At 43.0% G+C, this 27,696-nt stretch overlaps 1 protein-coding gene across 1 annotated transcript in view; it reads right to left on the bottom strand.

Annotated features, from left to right (window-relative positions):
* DNAAF11 (dynein axonemal assembly factor 11) overlaps nt 1-27,696 on the bottom strand; it is a 1,372,540-nt gene that overhangs the window by 628,614 nt on the left and 716,230 nt on the right. Inside the window, exon 6 of the mRNA XM_044067052.1 lies at nt 5,412-5,606. Coding sequence (XP_043922987.1) covers nt 5,412-5,606 — 195 coding nt within the window. The remainder of the gene's footprint in view (nt 1-5,411; nt 5,607-27,696) is intronic.

The raw sequence follows: 27,696 nt of genomic DNA on the forward strand, positions 1-27,696 counted from the left end.
ACTGCTTTTGCTCATAGCTGCACACCTCACAGCAGGTGTTAGTTGTGCCTTGTACAGAAGCAAACACCTAGAATCACATTTTTTTCCTGAACACCACTCAGTGAAACCCTCTCAGGCTTCTCTGCTGGTCTGTGAGAAACTCTGCTTCACATGGATGAGGAGCCTGTTCCAGAGACTGGATAATCTCTGGGATATATACCAACAGGTCCTATTTATATCACAGACAAAGCTGAAGTCCTTACAAAGGGTAATTCTGGTGCTGTTTATTTTACGGCTATGCAGGAGGTCCATCAGAGTGGGGTCTGGCAATGCCCTGTATGTCAGGCATACATCTCCCTTCAAAAGCTGTAGGAGGTGAATACAGGGATACAGCCTTGAGGTGGTCTGCATAGGACATTTTACTTGAGCCCTGTATTGTTTTAGTGAGGAACCTCTGTGGACATTCCAATTGTTGGATATGACTGGTTAGGTACATACCAAAGGGGCCACTGTATTCAATGATCGATCTGATGAATGCTGAATACAGTGGAAGAATGACTTCTTTGGACGTAGATGCCATACTTTGGTTTATAAGTTGCACAACATGGAATGATTTCCTCACTACTGTAGATAAGTGATGGTCAAAGGCTAGATTACTATCTATGTGTGTCAGTAAGCCCCTGACTACTGGGTCAACTCTAAGGGGTATGTTGTCGATATGATAGTTAACCAGGAGTGGATGATTTCCTGAAGGACACTATTATGCATTTCTTGACATTCAGTTTTAGTCCATGGCCCTGACACCAGTTGTTTGTCTGTGTCAGCCCCTCCTGAAGAACTTATGTGTCAGTGTAGGATTCAATTACAGCTCCTAATTTGCACTCATCTGCAAATTTAGTCAGCCAGAGACCACTGACATTGACCTTGACTTCAGAGAAGTAAATGCCAAAAAGGAGCAGTCCAAGAACTGATCCCTGAGGGACTCCCACTTGTGAATGGACTTTTGGTAGAGATGGACTCCCCAAATCTAACTCGCTGTGTCCTGTCTGTGAGCCAGTTGGTTATCCACTGGGTGACATATTTATTTGTACCTAACCTCCTGAGTTTATAAACAATACCCAACCGGGGTAGTGTGTCAAATGCCAAGGCAGGCAATGTGAACCATTTTGCCCTCATCCATTGCTTTGGTGATCTTCTCAAAGAAGTCCACTAGGTTGTGTAGGCATGATCTGCCCTTGACAAAACCAAACTGGTTTGGGTCCAGTATCTGGAGGTTTCCTATATCACTATTGATCATTTCCACAATAATTCTTTTCATGGCTTTACATACAGTATAAGACTAGTGAGACTTATGGGTCTGTAGTTTCCAGAGTCTGTATATGGTCCAGCTTTGTGAAGAGGGATGACTGTTGCTGTTCTCCACTCATGAGGCACGAAGCCTGTTTGGAGGATATACTTAAATAGCAATTCCAAAGGCCCTGATAGGTCATGTTTCATGCTATTTAGAAGGAATCCTGGGATACTGTCTGGGCCCATTGATGCAGTGTTCTTTATTTGTCCTCTGAGATGTTTGTTTAGTTTGATAAGAGCGCTTTTATCCTGCTAGGTGCTGCACCTCCTAATTTTTGCTATGATTTTCTTCCTTCTGTCATACAGCCTGTTTATTCATTTTGTGATTCCACCAGGGTGACTTGTTTTTTGTGTTAGCTCTGTACTTCTTCCTGGTGGGTACAGCTGCCTCTATGCAGCTATTAACATGCTTGTACATGGTTTCTATGAACAGTTCTGCATAGGCAGCAGAGTTCTCAGGGTTTAAGGGGGCTTGAAATTTTGCCAGGTTATCACTTAATAGCAGGAGGTTAGCCTTAGAGTAGTTCCTTAACATTCCAGGTTTAGCTGGGGGTCCAGGTTTTATTTTTACTTCAAAGGAGATAATTTTGTGGTCTTGCCCTTACCAGGGAAGACATTACAGTATGGGGTGTGCAGCACTCTCCCATATTAGTGAGGACCTGATCCAGTATGGCTGGTGTATTGACTATCTGGTTCAGGAAGTTTGCGTTTACAAAATCCAGGAATCTCTGTGCCTGTAACATTTGGTGTCATATAGGATTCAAGTTAATAGTGGGGTAATTAAAGTTGCCCATGAAGATGGTAAGTGTTTCTAATAAGCTTAAATACATGGTGTGGGTTTCCTGGGACATTAAGGGGGACCTATAGCTTGGAAGGAAGTGATGCTGGGTTTTGCCTGTGGTGATTTGAACATGGAACAGGTCAAGTGCATTGCCCTGTTTGACCAGTCGTGAGGTATATTTATTTTTTATGTAAATAGAGACACCTCCACCTTTAGTCCCTGTCTGTGTAGTAGCTAGTCTAAATGTGTGGAAGGCATTATAACCTTGCAGTGTTGGTGTGCTCTCCACAGCTCTCATATCACGGTTCAATACACATCACTGTCTTGGTCCAGGTCTAGTTATCAAACACGGTAAAGATGAACACTTTATTTCCAAACCTACCAGCACACACTAATTTGTATGATCTTCTGTTTATTTATTTATTTATCACATATGCATAATTCTATTGTTTTAACACCACTGACTTAAGTCTTACTATTTCTTTGTTCCCTACTTTCTTACACAGTTATGTCCAGTGGTGGTGTTTCTTGACATTTCACACATTCAAGCTGCTGTTATAAGTCACTGAGTAAGCAACTGGGTTCCCCATCTATCCTCTGCTTTTTACTTTAAACACTTCAGAATGAAGCAAATAAATTTCACTGAGAATACAGCTGCAATCTCAAGCAAATGTGAACATTTGCCTTGTGCAGTCATATCCTTCCTTGAGACTATGATTCTCAGTGAAGAAAAATATTCTATAGGTTCATTTCTTCAGTTAGTCATTTAGTTTCTTACAGCATCTACAATGATTTAACCCCATACCACGTACAGATATCTGATAAGACAAAGTCAGAGCTATCTATTCAGCATTATTCTTATCACCATCCACACTTCAGTCTAGAAGCAAAATAACTGCTAATGCAGTTAAGTATTGGGATATCTTAATCATTCTGACCTAGAACTAAAGGTGCACTGGTAGCTCTCCTTCTACCATCCAAAAGCAGTTTTTAGATTCTTCATTGGGGGGGCAATTTTCTTCTGCTTACAAAATTACACTGTGATAACATGGCACTCTACTCAGTGTTACTACCTAACGAATGTTTCACAATGAATCTTCAAGTACCAGCATACCCAGCACAACTGACTAAAAATTCAACCAGACAAAAAAATTAAATGTAAGCATTTTTTGCAGGGAGGCAAGCCCCCCCCACACCCACTACAACACCAACATGAAGAAAAGGGAAGGCAGTGAGAAACAAATCACTGTCAGCATAGACACAGAAAAAACACTGGCAGTGATTTCCTACAGAAAACACACACAGGAGAATTTAACATCAACAAGCTGAACTCAACCAGACAGCACATCATTCAGTTTGCACTAGGCAAACAGAAGAACCCGTAAAGTATTTTTTCATCACTGGGAACTAAGAGCCTCTTAAAAGGATATGGCTTTATACAATGGAAATACCTAGATTTGTTTGGAGTTGCAGGTCTACTCTCAGTGAAACAAATATGCTTCAGGAACCAAAAACTATACATGCACTAGGAATTTAAGCCTTTAGCTACATTTTAGCAAGCATTTGCTTTTTCTGTACTGAACTCACCATTTCTGACCACAAAAGTTGGTTTCACTTTCCTTTTGTAATCAATATATTGATATACGTATAACTTGGTAATCTGTGCTCAAGGAAGAAAACCTCAAAGATGCTACTAGTTTTACCTGAAAGTGGAAATTAAACTTCTGCTCCCAACCATCAAGCGGTATGCAGCAAAAACAGCAGCATACTGCCTCTAAAGTGCCTCTGCAACATGTTTTTGTATAACTGTACTGCACCCGTATGACTTCAAAGGCCTGCATTAGCCTACATCTCTGCTGAAGATCTACATCATTACATACTCAAATCTTCCTTTTAGAGTTAATCAGAATATGCAAGCACGAATTACAAGCATATTACGTTTTTGGTATTTCCTACTAGGTTGTTTGTAATTTTGTTTGACTTACAGAAATAGAGTATCAATACTTGTTCAACACTGCATTTTAATTGCTTTTTTCACCCTTAAGCCTTTTTATATGATGCCCAGTTAGCTACTACATCTCATATATTGTTTTCTAAGCTACTAATATGTTCTTACTTTAGTTCTCTTAACGCATTCACATTTGTCAAAAATATTGATCCTTGTCACTATACACCGTATTGTATAGACTTCTAAGGGGAGACTTATGCCTGGCCTACAGAGCAACCCAAGACCCAAACCTAATGAACTTACTGCATATCCGTAAATCAAATGGGTCTAGGGCTACCCGTTCCAGGTACTTAAATATGGCCTGCAACTTAAATAGGACATACTGGAGGGACAGCTTTATCTCCCAGTGACTGCCATGTCTTTGGAATAGGCTACCAATTCATGTAAAACAGAGCACCACTATGACACTGTTCAAGAGGAACCTGGAAGATTGGATTGGGCACAGTAAATTCTTACCGGGGATAGTGCCCACAACCCTCCTAGACATGGGCAGTTATCACTAAATGCAATCTTGTGTACTGACTAGTGCCTCTATGGCATTACATTGGGTTGAAACGGCTAGGCTTAAAATGACCTCCGGGTCGATAGCCTAGTAATCTCATATGATCCACTCTCTCTACTTTATTTCCTGAAAGCCTACTTTAAGCTATCTTCTGTTTCCTTTCCGTTTACTACAGAGATATTTTCCTATTCTGCCACTGTTTACTTGTTTATTTACTAGTCTACTGCTTCAATGACTTCTCTGACAAGGGGGCTCACTACTCTTCATATTCAATTCATTCAAGCTGCCTCAGTTCAAGCATGCTTACTTCATCTCTTCAAAATAAAAAAATCCAGGAAAATTTGCACCAGGACTATCACTGCACTTCAAATAGTCACCTACACTGGCTCCCAGAACATACATGTTCTCTACCCACCTCCTTTCTATTTGCAGTTTTTTCTCCTCTAATACTGTAAACAACATGCAGAGAATGCAGAATGGTTTCTTGAATGCACAACCTCCATTTTAGCTTTGCTTAAATCCTCTTCATGTGCTCTGCAAACTTTTAACAGGATAATTTGATACTGTTGGTTTCTCCGTATAATGCACTTTATTTGCACTGCTTTTTATCTGCAAATATTTCTCAATTCTACTATAAATCAAAAAAACTTTATTTTGCCTCCTATTATATAATAAACGTCCCATTAAAATGGTTAGCTTGGTTTTACTGTATGCCTAAGTTCCTGATAGGTATTCTGTAAGGTGCAGATCTGCACTATTATACAGTCAAAAAAATGAAAACATAGTTTTACCTTTTGATTTCTCTGGCCTTTCTTTTTTCTTCAATGTATTTGTGAGTTTCTAGTCTTGATTCAGGAGTAAAGGCACATGGCTCTTCCCAAAATTCTTGGTCCTCATCATCGTTACTTGCAATTTTTACGTTTTCTTGTTGTACTGGATCCATACTAATACAATTGCTGCTGTCTCTGCCATTTTCCCGATCGTTGCTACAAAAAGGTAAACTCAGTTTAAATAAATGTTTTTATGCAAGTGCAATGCACTGAGCAAAACAAGCCTTGTCTTTCAGTAAAACTTGCAAAAAAGCTGTATCAAATTGACTCAAATGTTTTCATAAAAACTGAGGTTGCTTTCAGTAAAGCCACAGCGTGCAATCTGCACAGAATATGTAACTGTTAGTAAAACCAGAGCAGAAGTTGTTAGAAAGTGCAACTGGATTATCAAATAATCACATTTGCAGTGCCTAAAGCTAACTCTTCTTTGAAATGATACATTGATTTATTTGGACCAGTCTTCCCCAGAGTGAAAAGCTGTACTAAGCCAAGTTAAATGTAGCTGCTTTCTTTCTCTAAAAGCTTTAGCTGTTGTTTTTAATAAGTCTCTTAGCATGTAAAATGTGTAAAAGGTAGACTGTACAGAATAAGTAACTACTTTGAGTGGAAATACAGCAGAGATGTTAAGGATGAATCAGAATTCTCAAACTTGGACATATTTGTATTGCCTAAAGCTCAGAGTTCTAGGAGTGTGAGAACTAGGTCAATGGATGCATTACCTTCTTCGAATGCTGGCTTCCTCATAGAGTTCTGTGGCTGTGGAAACATGAAACTTCATTTGAAATTAAAGTCAAACATGAAATAGAATCCGGAACTCTTTTTAAGCAGACAGAATGACTAAGTGTCAGTTTTTGTCTTATAAAGTGCAGCTCTGGAACTGAGACTCGAACATGAAATTCCCTGCTTATGAGACTGTACAACTGCTGCCTGAGCTTTTAGATCAGAGGTAGACAGAATTCAGTAATTTTTTAGCTACTGACAATGGCTGGATATGATAAATTGATAGAGGTCTTCCATATGCCATCTTTCTGTTACAACCCACTTAAATTTATTTTTGTAAATGTAGAGATGTTTGCATATAGGATAGTATAAAACACAATGCTTAATTTTACTTATTTCAGTTAAGGCATTTTATTAATTTAATTTCAGACGCTGTCACTCTAGTGGAATAGAGAAATAAAGCCGTGATTGTGGACCAGGTGACCAGAGTTTAATAACTGTTCAAGCAACTGATGGAGCGACAGGGAAGATGGGCAGTTGAACTAGTGTTCCATGAAGATAATCCCTCATGGAGCCTGCAGAGTTCTTGGGGGTGGGGGCGGGTCCAAAGAAGGGATGAAAGAGAGTGGACCTTGACTGAGCTGTAGAGACAAAGTTATAAGCAAGCATGTCCACTTTGCACACCTGCCTCTTAGATGTATTGACAATTATATGGGACAGGTAATAAGGGTAGGTCATAAAAGAAAAAAAACCTCCATTGAAGTGAATGATGTGCAGTCCTTGGTCGATCTCAGGATTGTCAGTGGCCTCAACCATTGTGGAAGCATTTAAAAATGAATCTGAATGTAATCCTAGATCATTTAGTTCAAGAAGCAGTGTTAAGAAATAGGACTCAATGGGGAGATTGAGTATTTGGTCATTATCTTCATTCAGTTTTTATATTATGCTTTAAAATGTTAAAAACAAACTTTATCTTGAATATTTTTTCTCACTCCTGGACAAAAGCAGTTCACTATCCAAAAAAAATTACAAATACTGAGTTACATACTCTTGTAGTAGCACTGAGTTATTCCTGATTTGTGCCTCTGACAAGAAGTGAATTAAACTAACTGCATGATAATTCTGAAAACAGACAATCTGGGATAATGATATTGTGACAGAATAGGTTAGTGTGATTAAATAACACAGTGTTGCAGAATGCTGTTAACTGTAAGACAAATCTAGATATTATTTAGTCAGGGCATGTCTATGGGATTTGTCAATATTTTATTTAAACTTTGAATCAAAGAATAGTATTACTTCGACACTACTCCAACTGCTGAGAAAAGATATTCCTGGGGATGCAAAAAACTTTGTGCAAGCTTTTCTCAAAGACTACACTGAGTTTATGAGTTTGAGCGGTGAGCAGCACTAATTACATATTCATGCCATTCACGGCATTTAAACAAACAATAGTGGTTTTGTGGCTAACAACATTGTTGTTGGTCAGGAAACCATGTAGAGTAACACAGGTAAACAGATCTCACATCTTTCGTTATCCATGGGCAAACTACGTCTGCGAGATTGCGTGGAATGCCACAATGATTACCAGGGTTAATAATATAGCAATGTATATGATGCAAACACATTACATTGCAGTGTATACACTGCAGAATATTGTGGAATCCCATTTCAGGCATTCTGTACAAAAGTACATGGACTGAAATTTAAAATAAACAGTCGGGGGGAAGTGTATGTACTGAATAGGGACACACAAATGAATTGTCTGAATGAATACAGGGAAAGTGGACAGGTGAAATATCTTAATGTACAGTAGAGAAGGACATGTAAATGAAGATAGTTGCAGCAGGAACAATCACATATTGACATGATACAGTACTAACTGCACAGTGAAAAAAAGAACGTATGTCTTACCATAACATCCCATCTGTGTTGTTGATCTTCGTTCATTCATTACTGATGGGTTATTGGTTCCGTTCTTGGAAGTGAGCCGGCCATATATCAAGCTCGAGTCAGCCAAAAACTCTTGAGCCAAGGTCCTACCCAAAATGCTCTGCTCCCTGTTACCTCAGATCGAGTTTGCAAGTTGATAGACAAAAGTAGAGGCTACCTCTCATCATAACAGACCTACAATAAAGGAGTATATGAGATCAACCAGGAACCACCGGAGGGGGGCGGAGGGTGAGGAGTAATGAATGAACAAAGATCAACAACACAGATGGAATGTTATGGTAAGACAACTTCTTTATCTGATGTTGTTAATCTTCGTTCATTCCTTACTGATGGGACAGAGTCCCCAGCTACCTGTATCCCTGGGTGGCCCTCATGGAAGGACATTCCTGAGCAACATGGAGACAAAAGAAGGTCTACCTCTGGAGGCCAAATCCAATTTGTAATGAAGAATAAAGGTATGAGGTTTGGCCCAAGTCGCAGCTGAGCAAATATCATTGAGGGAAACCTTAGTATGGAAAGCTGCTAAAGTTGCCATAGACCTTGTAGAATGTGCTTTCACTCTGTGAGGCAAGGTGATATTGTTCTTGTTGCAGATAAAGGTAATGCAATTTCTCAACCACAAAGCCAATGTAACTTTTGAGACAGGATGACTTGGTCTTGGTCCAAAAAAGCCAGAAATAGTTGGTCTGATTTACAGGTAGATTTTGTTCTGTCCAGATAAAATTGTATTTGCCTATGAACATCCAGGGAGTGCAGGCAATACTCTCCCTTTGTTAGAGTGGTTAGGAAAACATACTGGAAGGTCAACAGACTGATTGATAGACCGCTCTGACACCACTTTTGGTAAAAAGGAAGAGCTAGTTCTCAGTGATACCCTATCCTTATGGAAGATAAGATAGGGACGTATGATGCATAAGGCTTGAAATTCTGACAAGCGTCTGGCCGACATGATTGCAATCAGAAACAAAGTTTTCCACGAGAGATATTTTAAATCACATGAAGATGCAGGTTCAAAGGGGGAAGCTGTTATGGGCTTGCAGGATCAAGGCCAAATCCCAAGGTTGTACTGGTTCTCTAAAGGGAGGTTTTAGATGAAGAACCCCTTCAAGAAAGTTTTACAGAGTCTATGTGACATGAGCGAAGAATCCTGAAAACCAATGTAGAAATTTGAAATGGCAGCTAAATACACATGAATAGTAGAGGCAGACACCCCAGAGTGGAAAATATGTTATAAGTAATCCAAAACCACTGAAAATTGGGCTGACAAGGGGTTTAATTGTTTATTCACTGCCCATAGAGAAAACCTTTTCCATTTATTGAGATAGATTAGTCTGGCAGACGATTTATGAGATGTAAAAAGAATATTGCGCACTGGGGATGAGGTTTTCCTGCCTGGCAATCACTGGAAGTGGAGAAACCAAGCTGTCAGTTTCAGGGTTGTTAGATTGGGGTGAGTCAGACCCTGTGGATGGGAGATCAACATTGGGGATGGATTGAGGATCCATGGTTGATCTATCAGGTAAGGCCAGAGGAAGGGGAACCAGACCTGTCGAGGCCAATATGGAGCAATGAGGATCACTTTGTTTATCAACTGCCTTGCTTTCTTCAGAAACTGGGAGATGAGGGGCAGAGGAGTATAAGCATAAAGTAGCCCACAGGACCAAGCGTGGACTAAAGCGTCTCTCACTGACTGTCCATGAGGGGGAATCAGGGCAAAATAGTTGCTGCACTTGTAGTTGGTTGGGGAGGCGTATAGGTTGTAGCAAGGCTATCCCCAGTGGTTGAAGATTTTTGCCACTATCACAGGGTTGAGGGACCATTCGTGAGGTTGTAGAATGCATCTGATCAATTTGTCCGCTATCACGTTGGAGCTCCCAGCAATGTGTGTTGCAATTAGAAAGCGGTTGGAAGCTATCGCCCAGTGCCATATTCTCAAGGCCTCTTGGCATAACGGATAAGATCTGGTGCCCCCTTGCTTGTTGATGTACCAGACCACTGACATGTTGTCTGATTGGATTGCAATAGTCCCGGATGGAAGGATGGAATGGAATGGAATGCTTGCAATGCTAGTAGCACCGCCCTCAGTTCCAGGACATTGATATGAAAAAGAGCCTCTGTCTCTGACCAGGTGCCTTGGACTTAATTTCCCTGACATAGCTCCCCCACCCCATCAGGGAGGCATCCATGGTCACTGTGGCTTTCGGCTGATGGGGGCTGAAGGGGAAAGACCATTGTTGGGGATTTCGAGACGTCCACCAGAGTACATCTCTGAGTTACACTTATCCGAAAAGACAAAGGATGTTGTAGAGGATACCACTGAGTGAGAAGTAACCACTGAAGGAGCCTCATGTGGAATCTGGCTAGAGGAACAATGGTGATCGAGGCTGCCATTGACCCCAGGAGTTGGAGTACAGAGTGAGCGGATGATTTGTGGTGACAGAGCAGCAGCTGAACCTGTTGCCTTATTCTTTCAAGTCTGTGGTCCGGGAGAGATGCTGTGCAATTTCTCATGTCCAACAGTACCCCGGTGAATTCTAAAGACTGTGCTGGGGTCGTGTTGGACTTCTCCCAGTTTACAGTGATTCCCAGGCATTGTGCTGTGAGGAGAGTGTACTATAGGGCTTCTTCACGTAGACGCTTGGTGGGGGCGGTGAGGAGCCACTCATCTAGATATGGAAATCGCTTGAATCCTTGAAGTTGCAAGTGAGCGATAACCACTGACATGCATTTGGTGAACACTCTGGGGGCTGTAGAGAGACCGAAGGGCACTGCTCAAAATTGTTAGTGACTGGCTCCTATATGGAAGCAGAGGTATCTTCTTGAGAATTTGTCAATTATTATGTGGTAATATGCATCTTGAAGATCTACAGAGCATATCCAATTGTCTTTTTCTAGTAGAGGAAGGATAGACTGAACAGTGACCATTGGGAATTTCTCTGTTTTTACAAATTTGTTCAGTGTGCCGAGGATCCAGAATTGGTCTCCGGTCACCTGTCTTTTTTGGCACTAAAAAGAACCTTGAGTAAAAATTGGATTCTATCTGGTCTGGGGGGACTGTTTGGCTGACTCTTTTTTGTAGCAGCTTTTGAATTTCGTGTGCTGCTGCTTCCCTTTGAGTGGAACGTCGGGTAATTCTCTGGATGAGGTTGGACAATGATGGAAGGTGATGCGATAGCCTCTGGATATTATCCGTTGTACCCAAGAGTTGGTGGTTATGTTTCACCAGGCAGTGGGGTACAAGGAAAATGACCCCTGACCACTTCCAAAGGTGAGCAGTCGGGCAACGCTTCAGGAGCACTGATAGGGTTGGCCAGAGGGAGAATCTCTGGAACACCAGTTTTGCGGACCTCCTCTGCCCCGAAAGGGGAGTCTTCCATTGGAGTTTCCCCATCTGCCTCTAGGGGAGAACTTGGCACATGAATCACAGAAAGAGCCTTGTGATTTCCTGTGCCACATCTTCCCGCTCCTCTGATTTCTGGAGTAGAATCGTTGAGGAGTGGAGTGTCTGACACCAACGGCAGATAGGGTCTTGCCATTTTGATCGCACCTTGCCAGCATATCTTTAACTTTAGGGCAAAACAAAGAAGTGATCTCAATGGGGGGGTTCATGAAGGAAGCCTTAAAGAAGTCCGCAAAGTCACAAAGGCACATCCAGGCATGTCGTCTGGTGACTATACCTGCATCTGCCGCTCTAGCCGCTCCTTCCATTGCGTGAGAAATAAGACGCATGGAAGAACTGGAAATGGACTCTAGGGTGGCTATGTGAGAAGCTATGTTGTCATGGATCTCATCAAAAACAGCTCCTGCCAAGGTTTCAGAGAGTTGATTGATAAGATTCCTCTGGAGCCTCGTAAAGTGTGCCAAATAGTTCAAAGACCTTACGGCAAAGGTTGATAAAGCATAGTTTGGCTCTCTTCTGCCAAGTCTTTCTTGGTTGCAGCCACCACCACCATGGCATATACTGGAAGACTTCTTGACCAATGGGGATGCTCAGCTGGGGAGATAAGATCTTATCAGGCTTCTGCGGTATAGCTTCTAGGGTGTCAGGAGCCTTCCATGGGTGCTGGACATGCTCATCGGACGGCGGGGTAACCCAGGAGGTAGGGGGCTGGGTACGAAAGGCCTGTAGGAATACGGATTCCTCTGAGGAAGGATTAGAGGACTTCCAGTCACCCCTCTGTTGAAGGATCTCGAGGATGTCACCAAAGGACACCTCATCAGAGGGTGACCGTGGAGACCCTTCCCATCATCAAAGTCCATATCTTTGATCAAAGACTCCTCAGTGGAGTCCATGTGCTTCCTCTTGCATGAAGCCTTGTGAGGTACTTCCTCACTGGGAGGTTCTGGGGAAGACTGCAAAGGGGGGGTCTCTTGGGGAGAAACCTGAGGCCCTTGTGCCCGGTATCCAGCGGTTGTGGCTTGTGAGAGTTGCAGCACAGAGGAGGGAGAGGACTCAGACATGTGGGGTTTGCTAGTGGAGGCAAGCACCCTCTCCATGGCCTGGAAGGCTGGCCTGCCCAAAGAGGGATGGGAGCCCGGAGTCGAGCACAACAACCTCAAAACCAGGATCACACTCCACCCCGACGAGCCGACCCCCAGACCCGGAGTCTCAAGAGGACTGTGAAGCGTGAAAGAGGGAGGATTCCTGAAGGGTGCCATAGAAAAAAATTGGCGTGGAACCAAGAATGCCTCCCCACACGGCACAGCCACTGGCCTGAGAAGAGCCCGATGCCCAGTGCACCGAGGGCCACAAGGACGACTCCGGCTCCAAAGTGAGATTCACTATTTGGGTCAGAGGGAGGGGAGCTGCTGTCGGATTAATGGGCTTTGATACTTGGGTGGAAGTTGAAGGTGGAGTGTACGTTGGAGTTTGAGGAGAAATATGTTCACCTGTAGGAGGGAACATAGGTTTCGATGGTTGAGAGAGACCTCTGGCCACAAGACAACTGGTCAACAAGCCGCAACACATCTTGTTCAGAATGGCTCCTGGTCGACCTCATAGAGAAACCTGAAGGTGATTCTGGTCTTTCTAGAGAAGGACTACATTGGTTACCAACGAACGGATCCAAGGAAGGAGAGTACTTTGTCCTTGCTAATTCGAATGGTGCAGAGCTGGGAGCAGAGGATGTTTGCAACATGGAGAATGGTGTCGAAGTAGTCTGTGCTGACTTGCACCGACAAAGTCAGCACCATAGAAGTTGAAGGTGTCTGCACCGTAAAGGCAAGTGTCTGCACCGATGGGTATGGTGCCATCGAGGAAGGTGTCTGCACCAGTAACAATGACGATGCCGAAAAGGACTGCACCAAAGAGCATGTCTGTGCTGAAAGTGTCTGCACCGTGAAGGACAGTATCATCATACTTGGGGCTGAAGAGGATTGCACCAGTGGTGCCGAAGGAGACTATACCTGCAGGGATGGTGCCGGTAAGGGCTGCAACAGAACTGTCGGAGCCATAAGTGTCTGCACCAGGAACTTCCGTGGTGGTGTCGATAAGGAGGACATGGCTCGAGCAAGAATCAACTGGGGCAGTGCTGTGCCTGGAGCCGAAAGAGTCACAAGTGGCAGCGCCAAAGTAGTAATTTTCACTTTCTTATGAGTCGACTTCCTGTGATCTCCAAAGAGAGATGAAGTAAGTGACCTTAATAAGGAAGAGGAAGAATGCCTCTTACAGGGTTTAGCAGGAGGGGGTGAGCCCTCCGACCTAGAGATAAGCCTTACAGAAAGGGGATTTGAGGAGACATTTCAGGATTAACTTGTTCTTTCTCTCGTTGATAGTCCTGGTTGAAAATTTCTACAAATCCCACACAGGGGATCCACAGTAAGGTGGGAGACATTCAAACAATAGACACATAAGTCATGGCCATCAGAAAGCGGTAACTTACGGCCGCAATCCTTACACTGTTTAAAACCAACACTACTTTTCTTATCCGACATAATAATTTGGAGAAGAACAACAGTATCAAGAAGAAAGAAAGGCTAGCCAGAAGGGTAAGAAAAGAAAAAGGAAGAAGGATTACCAACGATGATAATGAAGAATTACCTCAAAAGTAAGAGAAGGGTAATAAAGGGAAATAGCTGCACCACACAATAGAAAATCCAAAATATGAATAAAACCACCAGCTAGTCTTCCAACAGCAAAATTTTAGTAAAACAGATGCTCTGACGTCTTGGCTCTTACAAGCCTTCTTAAATCATAACCTGCCTAAATACATACATCAATCACATAATTAAACAATTTACTCTAATCACATCACAACTTAGTTTATAAAATTAAATAAAACAGCTCCAGTTAACTTCATTATTCAACCCTTTAGGTGACATAGTATCAAATTTTAAAATACAAGTTGATTCTTTTACCAATAGTTTATTTTTAAGATCAATTTCATCATTGTACACTATTTGTTCTAAAACAGTGCCTTTAAGACCATTACTACTGCCTGCATGGCTCATATTAAAATGGTACGTTATAGCACTTTCCTTTTTGTTTCTGGCTATATCTCTAACATGTTCTAAGAATCCGGTCTTAAAAGATCTTTTGGTTTCACCTATATAGTATTTTTTACATGGACATCTGAGGGCATAGTCAATGCCCTCAGAATGGCAACAAAAACTGTCTTTCACTTCAAAAGTATGCCCATTAATCTGTCTAAAGCTTTGAAGAAAAAAGCTGTGTGCTTTACATTTACCACAAGCATTTGTGCCCAAACTGTTTAAACCTCTCTGTATACTCTGCACAGGAAATGTTATTTTTGATTTAACCAATAAATCGTTTAAATTTCTCCCTCTTCTATAAGACATCACAGGGACCCCCAATTTTTGCACAAACATGTCACTCAAACTCTCAATATATGTCCAATAGCCGACCAGCACTTTTTAAATTACAGTACTGAAATGTTGTAATGAAATACATATCATTTCTTTGTCCAATCACTTTTTTTAACGTAAGTTTCCTCCTGTTTTCCCATTGTGTTACAAATATATTCTTTTAAGAATTTTTTCCAATAAACTTCCATTTCTTGATCAAAACCTCTACTTTTAAACATATTTATAGTATTCTTCATTTCCCTTACATAATCAACTTCATTGTTGCATAATATATATATATACATACAAATTCTCCAAAGGAAAAGGAGCTGATAGTGTGAGGAGAATGGCAGCTCTCAGCCCTTACAAATTGTACTCCATTTTCAAATTTCCTATGTACCCTAGTGTAAACTTTTGTATTATTGCTGCCATCCAAAATTACATCCAAAAAAGGAACAATTTTCCCATCTTCAATCCATCAAATGCTAATCCAAATCTATTATTACCCAACATTCTGATAAATCCTTCTATTTCATCTTCACTCCCCCTTACACAAAAAAAATCAAATCATCTATAAATCTATAGCATGAAATTTCATGTATGTGAAAAAATTCGCTTCTGTACATGTACTGATTTTCAAACAAGCCCATGCTTAGGCTGACATAAGAGGAGGCAAAAGATGCCCCCCTTGCTGTACCTTTCTTCTGTCTAAACAATTCTTCCCCAAAAACAAAATAATTGTTTTTTAGACAAAAGTCCAATAATTCTAAAACAAATTCAGTCTTTGGACTTTCACCCAGAAAGAATTTGACCTCTTCCAACCCAAACTGATGACGGGTATTTCTATAAAGGCTTGTAACATCTAGTGTTATCCAGTACATGTCTTGGTCCCATTGTATTGTTTGAATTTTATTGAGAAAGTCAAAAACATTCTGTATATAAGCAGGCAACAACTGCACTTTCGGTAATAAATAAAAATGCAAAAACTGAACTATTTTGTATAAGAAATACTCCCTTCCGGACACAACGGGGCACCCAGAGGGATTAATCAATGATTTATGGATCTTTGGGAGACAGTAAAAATTTGCCATTTTACATCCTGACACCCCAAACTTATTCTTTACACCTTTACTAGAAAGATAACCTAGTCTCCCATCTTTTTCTATAAAATCCACATATTTTTCCATCGCTTCAGTGTACATAGCCCATCTCTACTTTTTCATATGCATTTTTATCATTCAAATGTTTGTTATACATATTAATACACTGATCCACATTCATAACGACCAACTTGTTGCCTTTGTCGGCAGGTTTAAAAATAATATCCTGCTTACTACTTAATAATTTAAGTGTTTTCCACTCTTCTTTAGTTAAGTTAAATTCATTATTTGTAAATTCATTAAACTCTTTCTCTACTGCAAATTGTACCATAGTATAAAAATGTTGAATTCCTTCATGCAAAAATGGAGGAAGGAAACGGCTTTTACATATTACCTTACTAGTATCTAACAATGTATATGCATTCACTTCCATATCTGAAAGGCATGAGTAAAAGCGTTCATTCTGTGACTCATTAGAACACATTACTGTGGTTCAAAACTGATTCAACAGTAAAATCTGTATTTTCAAAAAAATGTTTAAGATGTAACTTTCTAATGAATCTAGACAATTCAGTCTTAATTTCATGCAGTCTAGGTATTACTATTGGCACAAATTTAAGCCCACAGTTTAATACAGCAAATTCAACATTATTAAAAGTAGAGCTAGACAAATTAACCACATAACTGTCACAGTCATTTGTAAACGGCACATCACCATCTACCTTTTTTAACATCTTTTTGTTGCTGTCCATCCCTAGTTCGATCATAGTATACTTCTCTTGGACATTTACCTCCCTGGGGACCTCCTTTTGGGCCATGTTGATTACCCCGAAATGTCTGCTCAAATTGTTATCTTTGTTGTCCATTCGAGAGGTGAGGAAAGTCCTCATTTTATTCAGAACCTATTTCTCCTGATGAACTGGCACCATCAGAGTTGGAAAATGACTATTTGACTGCCAATCAAATTCTTGTTCACCCTCCTGGAAGCGAACACGCTTTACAGTTCTCTTGCATTCAGTTCTAGACAAAAAAGCTCTTCCTTTGTCATAATCTCGAAGGTCAAGAATTAATTTACCATTCTTTCTATTTATGATACTTTCCTCAAAAGTCTTAAGTTTATAATTAATATCACCCAAAAACTTATTAAGAATATCAAGGCTTACATTTGAGTTTAAGGAAGAACAGTTTTCTTTAATTTGTTCCTTCAACTCATTTTGGTTTAACCTGTCGCTTTCCACTAGTATACTGATCCAATCCATAGTGCTTTTGTGGGTAGCAACCACCCACCATTGATGGAATGCTTTCAGGATTAACTTGTTCTTTCTCTCATTAATAGTCCTGGTTAAAAAATTTCTACAGATCCCACACAGGGGATCCACAGTAAGGTGTGAGACATTCAAACAATAGACACATAAGTCATGGCCATCAGAAAGCGGTAACTTACGGCTGCAATCCTTACACTGTTTAAAACCATTTTCTTATCCGACATAATAATTTGGAGAAGAATGACAGTATCAAGAAGAAGAAGAAAGGCTACCCAGAAGAGTAAGAAAAGAAAAAGGAAGAAGGATTGCCAACGATGGTAATTAAGAATTACCACAAAGGTAAAAGAAGGGAAATAAAGGGAAACAGACTAAAGTGAGAGAGTCTTAAGGATATGATAGGGATGGGAGAATAATACAAGTAACTGACTGAAAAACTTTAAAGTAGAAACAATATACAAACTTTCAAAAATTATTCACTTAGCTGAGAGAGAGGGGCTTGACACAGCTGTACAAAACGAGATCTGGAGTAACGGAGCAGAGCATTCTGGGTAGGACATTGGCTCGGGAGTTTTTGGCTGACACGAGGTAGATATATGGCTGGCTCAGTTCCTAGGATGGAACTAATAACCCATCAGTAAGGAATGAACGAAGATTAACAACATCAGATTGTATATTATGTGATTGTCACACAAGGTGATGACAATGGAGAAGATCTCTGCAATATAAGCATCCTGACAAACCATGGAGAGGACATCTATCAGGGACGTTATATACAATAGGAGTTAGCTGCATATTGTGAAGCTGTGCAAAACGAGTTGTCTGAATATAACTGTAATGTCAGCAGAGGTCTCCACGAAATGAGACACATAGTTACAGGCTCATGGACAGCAGTAAACAGAAGCACATAAAATCATGGACAATATCAGAATACCACCAGTAATTTCATGTCTCCGACATAACATATGTGATTGTGAGTGATCATAGATGGTTCTGCACAAACACACTTGCACAACTATTATGAGATGTCAGCAATCTATGAGGGTAATCAAGCACACTGTTCCTGACACTGTAACATCTGCTGAAAGTGTTAGGAAGGACACTACTATACCTGTGTGTGACATTATGAACAATGCAGGCTAGCTGACAAGTGTGCATGGCATATGTATGGCACAATCAACACTGTTATGAATGTAACCAATGCCATCAATGTTGTCAAACAAAAAGAAGTTATGTACCTACCATAACGTTCCATGTTAGTTGTCTTCTTCTCACCTTCTTTCTTGCTGGTTGGGTTCGGAGCTGATCCTCGGCACCGACTCGGCCATCTTCAAAAGCTCGAGAGCTGCATACTGGCTTGAGGCCACCCCATATACCATGATGCCTGGTGCTAGATACCCAGATCTCGTTTTGTAAGTCTAACTGCAGACATAATAAGGAAAGGATCCTATCCTGGAATATATAAAACCTACCAGAGAGGCTACTAGACAGAAAGGAATAGCCAGAGAAGACTCAGCCAGTGGAAAAAAACATAAGGAACTCTTCTCGGTCTACAAGGATAGGGGGATGGAGGGTGGGACACAAGAAAGAAGGCGAGAAGAAGACAACTAATATGGAACGTTATGGCAGGTACATAACTTCTTTATGTTAAGTTGTCTATCTCGCCTTCATTCTTGCTGGTTGGGACAGTGTCCCTAGCACCTAAAATCCTGGGTGGCTCATCGGAACAAACTCTTCAGAACAGTGGATCCAAAATCAGCTCTGTTCCTGGAAACCACATCCAACTTATAATGCGAAATGAAAGTATGTGGGTTGGCCCACGTAGCCACAGCACAAATAGATTCCATGGGCAACCTAGCCTGAAAGGCCACAGAAGTGGCTAAAGCTCTGGTGGAGTGACCTTTTGGTTTAACAGGTAATTCTTTATTCCTCAGTTGATAGATAAATGTGATGATAGAAGACAACCACCTGGACAAGGTTACTTTTGAGACTGGAAGACCTTGTTTACCCTCAGCATAAGAAAGGAAAAGTTGGTCCGATTTCCTGATATCCTTAGTTCTATGCAAATAAAAGCGTAGTTGCCTGTGAACATCTAACTGATGCAATTTATATTCCGCCCTGTTGGAGTGGTTGGGAAAAAACACAGGAAGGTCTATGGACTGATTCAAGTTATTCTCTGAAGAGACCTTAGGAAGGAAGGAAGGATTAGTCCTGAGAGCAACCTTGTCATTGTGGAACACTAGGTACGGAGAACGGGTACAAAGAGCCTGAAGTTCCGAAACTCTTCTGGCTGAAGTAATGGCTACCAGAAAGAGGGTTTTCCAAGATAAAAACCTCAAGGAACAAGATGCTGCAGGTTCGAAGGGGGCCAAAATTAGAGAAGCTAAAATCAAACTTAGATCCCATGGAGGTGGAGGATCTCTCACTGGAAGCCTGACCAGAGTGGTCCCTTTGAGAAAGGCTTTACATAGCTTATGAGACATGATATTATTTCCCGACAGGCTAATGTGAAAATTTGAAATTGCAGCTAACTGAACTCTAATTGTAGCGGAAGCGGACCCAGAATGAAAGAGTTCCGCAAGAAATTCCAAAATGTGGTGTATAGGGGCTGAAAAGGGGTCTATACTCTTAGTCTCTGCCCAGGAAGAAAAACGTTTCCACTTACTAGCGCAAGTTTTTCTAGTCGTAGACTTGTGCAATGATAAAATAATTTTGCGCACAGAGGGGGAGATATCTGGAAGCCTGGCTAAGGTTGGAAGTGGAGCAACCAAGCAGTGAGCTGGAGAGATTGCAGGGATTGGTGCAGCCCACCCGATTGATGGATCAGAAAGTCTGGAACTAGGTCCAGAGTCCAAGGCTGCTCGAGAAGATGATGCAGGAACGGGAGCCATATTTGTCGAGGCCAGTAAGGAGCAATCAGGATCATTTTGCAGCCCAATATGGTAGCTTTCTGTATTAGTTTTGGAATTAGGGGAAATGGAGGGAATGCATAAAGAAGTCCCTGAGGCCAATCATGGACTAGAGCGTCTCTGGGGGAATGTACGGGAAGTGGAAGGAGAGAGAAAAAATTGCTGCACTTGCTGTTGAAGGGGGTGGAAAAAAGGTCGCAGCAAGGTTGGCCCCCCATTTGCGGAATATTTGATCCGCAACTACTTGATTCAGAGACCACTCGTGAGGCATGAGAATTGCTCTGCTCAGCCTGTCTGCTATGACGCTGGACTTCCCAGGGATGTGCGTTGTGATCAGAAACCATTGGGAAGAGATCGCCCACTGCCAGAGTCTGAGTGCTTCTCGACATAGGGGGTAGGACTTGATTCCGCCCGGCTTGTTGATATACCACACTACTGACATATTGTCCATTTGAAATGCAATGGTCCCGGTAGGAAGACAGTCCTGAAGAGCTTGCAACGCTAAAAGCATGGCCCTCATCTCCAAGATGTTTATATGCAGGTGGTACTCGTGAGGTTGCCAGGTGCCTTGGACTGTCCTGCCCTGATAATGCCCCCCCCCCCACCCGATTAGGGAGGCATCTGTGGTAACCGTAGCAACTGGAGGGGGAAGTACAAATGGTCTGCCCCGGGGCACTGATGTGGAGATCATCCACCACGCAAGGTGCTTTTTGCATGCTTCTGTGATCATAATCATGTGAGACATGGGAAGCTGCTGGAAGGACTATTGGGTGAAAAGCAGCCACTGGAGAATCCTCATGTGAAAACGGGCTAGAGGAACAAGTATGATCACTGCTGCCATGAGACCCAGAGTTTGCAGGATGAACCTGGCTTGAATTCTTTTGCATGCTAATAAGACCTGTACATGTTGGCGAATCACTAATACCCTGTCTGGTGGAAGGCTCGCTAACATGTCTTTTGTATTTAAATTTGCGCCTATAAAGGTGATAGACTGACAGGGTGACAATGCAAACTTTTCAGAATTTATTGAGATACCTAGTCTGGAGCAAGTTTCGACAGTGTAGTCTCTGGCTCGCAGAAGGTGATGCCTGGTGGTAGCAGTAAGGAGCCAGTCATCTAGATATGGAAACACCTGGAATCCTTGCCGTCTCAGGTGAGCGGTAACTACTGCCATACATTTGGTGAACACCCTGGGGGCTGTGGTGAGACCAAAGGGCAGAGCTCTGAACTGATAATGGCTAGCTCCCAGCCGGAAGCGAAGGAATCTTCTGGAGCGTCTGTCCATTTTGACGTGGTAGTACGCATCCTGAAGATCTATAGAGCGCATCCAATTGTCCTGACCCAGAAAGGGTAAAATGGACTGTAGCGTGACCATCCGAAACTTTGTTCTTTGTACAGACCTGTTCAGTCTGCTGAGATCCAGAATGGGTCTCCAGTCCCCTGTCTTTTCTGGTACCAAAAAGAACCTTGAGTAAATTCCGGTTCCTTGCTGGTCTGCTGGGACTTGCTGGATGGCCCTTTTTCTTAGCAGTTCTGAAATTTCTTGAACGGCTTGATCCCTTAGATTGGGTGGAACATCTGGAAGGGACTTGTTTAACACTAAGGGAGTGCGAACAAAGGGAATTCTGTAGCCTCCGGATATAACGACTGTACCCATTTGTCTTGTGTTATGTCTTGCCAGGCTCTTGGGTACAGCGATAATCTTCCCCCGACTGCCTCCAGAGATGGGCAGTCCGGCAACCTTTCAGGGATGCTGGAAGGGATTCTCAGAGAAGGATTCTCTGCTGCCCTGGTTTTGCGGACCCCCTCTGCCACGAGGGCGGCATCTATTATTGTTCCCTCCTCTGCCCCTGGATGGGAACTCACCACGTGTGTCCAGCAAGGCTCCCTGGGATTTCCGGAACCACATCTTTCCACTCTTCTGACCCTTGGGATATGGTCTGGAAGGAGTGGGAAAACAGACTCCGATGGCAGAGAGAGTCTTGCCTTCCTGCTCACACCTGGTAAGGGTGTCCTTCACCTGTGATCCAAAAAGAGAGGAACCATCAAAAGGGGTGCTGGTGAAAGATGCTCTGAAAGGCTCCGCAAAGTTACATAGCTGCATCCAAGCGTGTCTCCTTAGGGCAGCACCTGTGCCCGCGGCTCTACTTGCACCATCGGCTGCATAAGAAATGAGCCTCATGGAGGAGTTCACCACTGAAATAAGAGTCGCCAGCTGGGAGGCTGCCTTAACCTGGACCCCCTCAGCTGATGGATCTTGGAGGGTATCTCCAAGCTCTTTAAGGAGATCCCTTTGAAGATGGGTAAAGTGGCACAAATAATTCAGAGACCTCATGGAAAAGGTCGCTGAAGAGAACATCCACTTCCCATATCTGTCCATTGTCCTGGACTCCTTGTTAGGGGGATGGACAGATGAAGAAGTTTCAGCCAACTCCTTCTTTGTGGCCGCTGCTACCACCATGGCATCAACGGGAACACCTTTGGTCAAAAACTGTTTATCCTATTGTGCAGTTATGAATTTAGCGGGTCTTCTGGGGGTCAGTTCCACTGTGTCTGGAGCGGGCCACCACAGGCATCAGTGGGTCGAAAGGCGGAGACACCCAGGAGGTGGACGGTCGGGATCCAAATGCATCCAGGAACACTGACTCATCCTCGGAAGGGCTTAGGGTAGTCCAGTTCCCCCTCTGCCTAAGCATCTCAAGGATGTCTGAGAAGGAGACATCTTCAGAGGGGGATCTCGGGGACCCTTCCGAATCCTCTAAGTCGGTATCTGATGTGACAGACTCAGGGGAGTCAACATGCTTCCTCTTGCATTTCCTCTTACGAGGTGGCTCCTCTGAATGATCAGAGGAGGCCTCGGAAGAGGAAGATACACCCAAGGGCGTGCCCTGGAGCATTGGTTCCCCACGCTTGGGGTCTGGAGGAGGGGCAGAGGCAGACGCAGGCACCATAGAGGGAGGAGCCGATGGGGATGATCGTGGGGCTGACTCAGGGGCCAGCACACTCCTCATGACCTCAAAGGCGTCCCTGCTCGAATGCCGAGAAGGCTCCGGTTCCGAAGAGATCGGAATCCCTCTCCGCAACGAGCGGGATGGCTCCGAAGCCAATGTAGGCGCCGAGCTCACCTGCGCCGAAGCTCCGAGGGGGAGAACGGGGTCGGACAAGGGTCCAATGCCACTTGCCCCCTCGGAGCCGACGAGGGAGTCTCGGCACCCAGGCCCTTCCAAGGACGGTACCAAGGAAGTGATCAGAGCTGACAGAACCGAAGGCATCGCTGCCGATGGTTCCACGACTCAAACCCCAACGAACTCTGGCTCCGAGCTCAAGTGAGGAGTTGGAGGAGGAATAACTGCAGACATGGACGGAGCCGACACCTGATGAGGGGGGCTGGACAACATTTTTGCTAGGGCCTGCGATTTCAACAGCCTACTGACCACTCTCTCCACATCGTGATCTGAAAGCCTTGAAGACCGAGAGGAGTGGGACCAATGACTGTGCTCCGATTGGAGCAGAGGAGACCTCGGAGCCGAGCGTATCGACTCCAGGGAGGGAGACCTAGATCTCTTTCGACTCCCCGATGGCTCCGAAGTGTGAGTCGGAACCGACTGGGAGGCAGGTAAATCGGTTCCGGCCAGAACCGAGGCTGAAGGAACAGTTTCACCCATCGATGGCTCTGAACTGGGAGCCGAAGATTTAGGTGGCTTAGAAGACTTCACGGGCTGAGCCTTAGCCGGTGAATTCTGCTTAAGTAAACCCCGTAGGATTAACTTATTTTTACGCTCCTGCAGGACTCTTGGGCTGAAAGCATGGCAAACTGAACAAGAGTCCTGCAGGTGCATGGTGCCCAGACAATAGACACAAGAAGTGTGACCATCTGTAGAAACATCTTCTGACAGCATGAGTCACACTTCTTGAATCCGGACACGTTGGTATCCTTGGACATCCCTGAAAAAAAATGGAACACCAAGAATGAACAATACACAAAAATTAGGATATAATAACTACCACACACACTAAAGTTACCACACCCAAAAAACAGTCAAATAATACTAACAATATTTTACCTACAAGCTAAATAAAAACTAAACTAGGTAAATGCTAATTAAAATTTTTTTTTTTTTTTTTTTTTTGAGAAAAGGAAAGGGTTAGCCTCTAATTTAAATGACTACCTACGAGAAGAAAGGGGGAGGGAAAAACTCTCTAACTAAAACGAGTTTTCTGAAGGGAAGGGGAAGGATTCAAGAAAGAATTATAGGTACAACAAGGATACACTGAAAAAGGTTGTAACTACGATTAACAATCTACACCAACAAGCCCTAATAATTTTGATCAAAAACAGATAAAGTAATGAAAATATACGACCTGAGCCAGTAAGACAACCTCGCAGCAGAAGCGGCGAACGAGATCTGGGTATCTAGCGCCAGGCATCTTGGGATATGGGGTGGCCTCGAGCCAGTATGCAGCTCTTGAGCTTTTGAAGACGGCCGAGTCGGAGCCGAGGATCGGCTCCGAACCCAACCAGCAAGAATGAAGGCGAGATAAGACAACTTAACATCTATGTATGTACTGTGTGCATCAATGTAACAGGTATCACACACAAGCATCTGGTATAACACCTTGGTCGGGGTTCTGTACCTTCAAGACATTAATGTTTATGCAACAAAAAGAATGCCTAGGTACAGCCAATAAGATGCATGGGAGCTCAATGCAGTAAAGGTGGTACACTTGAGTTATGCATCCCTGGAAGATATGTAGGGCGGTACATGAAGGGTGCCTAGTACTCAGTTACTAGTGGGATGAAGGCTGTGAACTATGGAAGTATTATGGCCTTTGATGTGGATGTCCTGCACATACTCAGGAGTTATGTTACATAGAAGGGAGCAGTCACCACTGTCGGCACATGCTGGCGGATGTCCCACATACCATCTACCTCAGTACCCAGGTCACATACCACTTGGTATGCTCATAGGGGTGTGATGTCCACATTATCATTGGGATGCGAGTTTGTTTTCATAACATAACAATCCCTCCCCCATGTTCTTGTCTCAACTGACATGTCTTCATGGTTGTGGCAGCAATCTTTGGTGTTTGTTGATACTGTTAGTATTATACTAATATCACATTTGGATTCAATAATTGTCCACGATCTACAGTCCTCCAGACAACTGTTTGGACACAAGATGTGTACATCATTCTTGATGCCTGTGACTTAAATAATGGAAAGAAAAGGGCCTAGCACACAGCCCTGATGTATGGACCTGATTACTAGACCCGAGATATAGGTCACTTCACACACTTCAACATATTTAGATGTAATGTATGTGATCCAGTGGTCTACTCACTTGGTGATATAGGTGTTTATGGCTATTTGCGACAGTGTTGAGTTAATACTCAGTGTGGATTTGTGTCAAATGCCTTGGCCTGGTCAAGTTATGCAGGATGATAGTGCTGTCATCATGCATGCACTTGATAACTTTCTTGAGGACATCTAACAGATGTAACAGACCTGGATATAGCATGAACAAATCACACAAATCTTTTGCACACAGCAAGGATATTACCAATGTCCATTTAGAAAAGGTCCATGATGACATGTTGGTCTACTTCACACGAGGACAGTCAGGATGTGTCTATACATGCATGCAACAGGTGCTGTTCCTCCCCACACTCAGATGGATGCATGATGATGTGCACCCTTCTATGGGAACATATTCCGTCTGGAGACTGTACTGAAGTGCATATCCAACAGTGTCAGGTAGATCTATGGTTTCAGTGACACTACAGGTGATATGTGATGTTGTCATGGCCCACTGATTCTGCGTCATTAGCCGTACAATGCACACAGATGTGCTGCCCTCTTTAGCATAGAAACTAAGGTTTGACTGTATACTTCGGCTGATGGGCAGTGGCAAGGGGGGTGACTTGTGAGACAAACAGTCAAGCTAGCGGATTGTCTAGATGTTCTTCGTGTTTCACTGATGCAGTCATTACATTTGGGGTAATCTGCTGGCAGGTTGCCCTCAGTCGGCCTGAATTCCAAAGTCTTGGGTCCTGCGTCGGTTGCTGTCTCCTCTTCCATGACGTCAGGTCATCAGGGGTATAAATCAAGCAGCCGACGCCATCTTCTTTAGTCTTTCTTGCCGCGCGGTGCCCGAAGCAGAAGCATTTCGCAAGTGCCGGTCAGCCGACTCCTGAAATATTCGAGTTTGAGTTTCAGAACCGAAGTCTTCACTAAAGCTAAGTACCCCATTGGGGAAACTTTTTTCTTGCTCCATTCCGATGTCAGAAAAAGTTAATAATTGTATTACTTCTGGGAAGCAAATACCTCATAAGGATTTCAATTTATACTGTATTCCTTGCCTAGGTCCTGATCACAAGGTGCCTGGCTGTCGGTTTTGTGCTAGATTTAACTAAGCAAGTCGCCGGTTCACCGGTACTCAGCGAGGCACTTTCGCAGCCCCTGATACCCACTACTTTCGAGTCGCAGGCCCCTACTGACACCCATATGGAGTCCGGCATGCTGCGAGATACTCAAAGTATTGGACCCACAGATGTATCTCCCTTGGATGGGTCCGGAGCCGCTGAGCAGGCACCGGCTTCTGCGGGTGTATTCAGGCCTCAACATTTTTATATCAAACTGATGACAGCTGCAAAACCAAAGACAAAAGCAACTTCTAAAACTAAAAACCGATGCATGAGCCACGTGCACAGGCCTCTATGCCTAAAAAACAGATGATCAAAATGGCTGAAGACCTTATTACTTTGATCAGGGGTTCCCATCCCCCTCCAGATAAGAGGCCTAGGCAAGACACTGATTATGAATCTTCAGATCATGTTTCTATTTCTTCTGATTCCTCTTCTCAACAGGAATTATCTATACTTCCCTATGAGGATTCTGATGCAGAGGAGTCTATTCCATCTGCATCACCTCCTGAGGATTATTCATTTGGAGAAACCTTGCATACTTTGAGGGAGCATTTTCACTGGGAGGGTCAAGATTTCTCAGAATCAAAAAAGAGGCTCAGGGATTTCCTTCTCCCTCAGCACAGGCCTTTAGACATACCCCCCGTTTTAGACATTGTGGATGATGTGTTTTCACAGTCAAGCTTGACTCCTGACTCCTTATCTCCGGCTCCCAGCAAGCCTGACAGATATTACAGGGTCCCTGACTCGCACAAATTTTTATTTAGAAACCCTGCTGCTGATCCTGAAACTATTTCACAAGGTCCAAAGGGAGTTAAGGCCTCAACAGCAAAAAATCCTAACCCCCTCTGACAGAGATTCAAGGGCACTAGATAGATGGGGAAAAAAAGGTTTATACATCTGCAACCTTGGCAATTAGGGCCTTAAACAGCCAGTTTCATATGCTCAAGTATCAATAACATATTATGGGATTGCTGAAACAGAAAATGATGTTGATTTCTGAATGTGCAGAAAATAAAGAATTGCAGGAATTATTGCATGCAGCTTAACAGGTTGGAAAGCATACTTTGCAATG

Source organism: Protopterus annectens, chromosome 3.part1 (assembly GCF_019279795.1).
Source record: "Protopterus annectens isolate FY-2018-M chromosome 3.part1, PAN1.0, whole genome shotgun sequence".
NCBI lineage: Eukaryota > Metazoa > Chordata > Ceratodontiformes > Protopteridae > Protopterus > Protopterus annectens.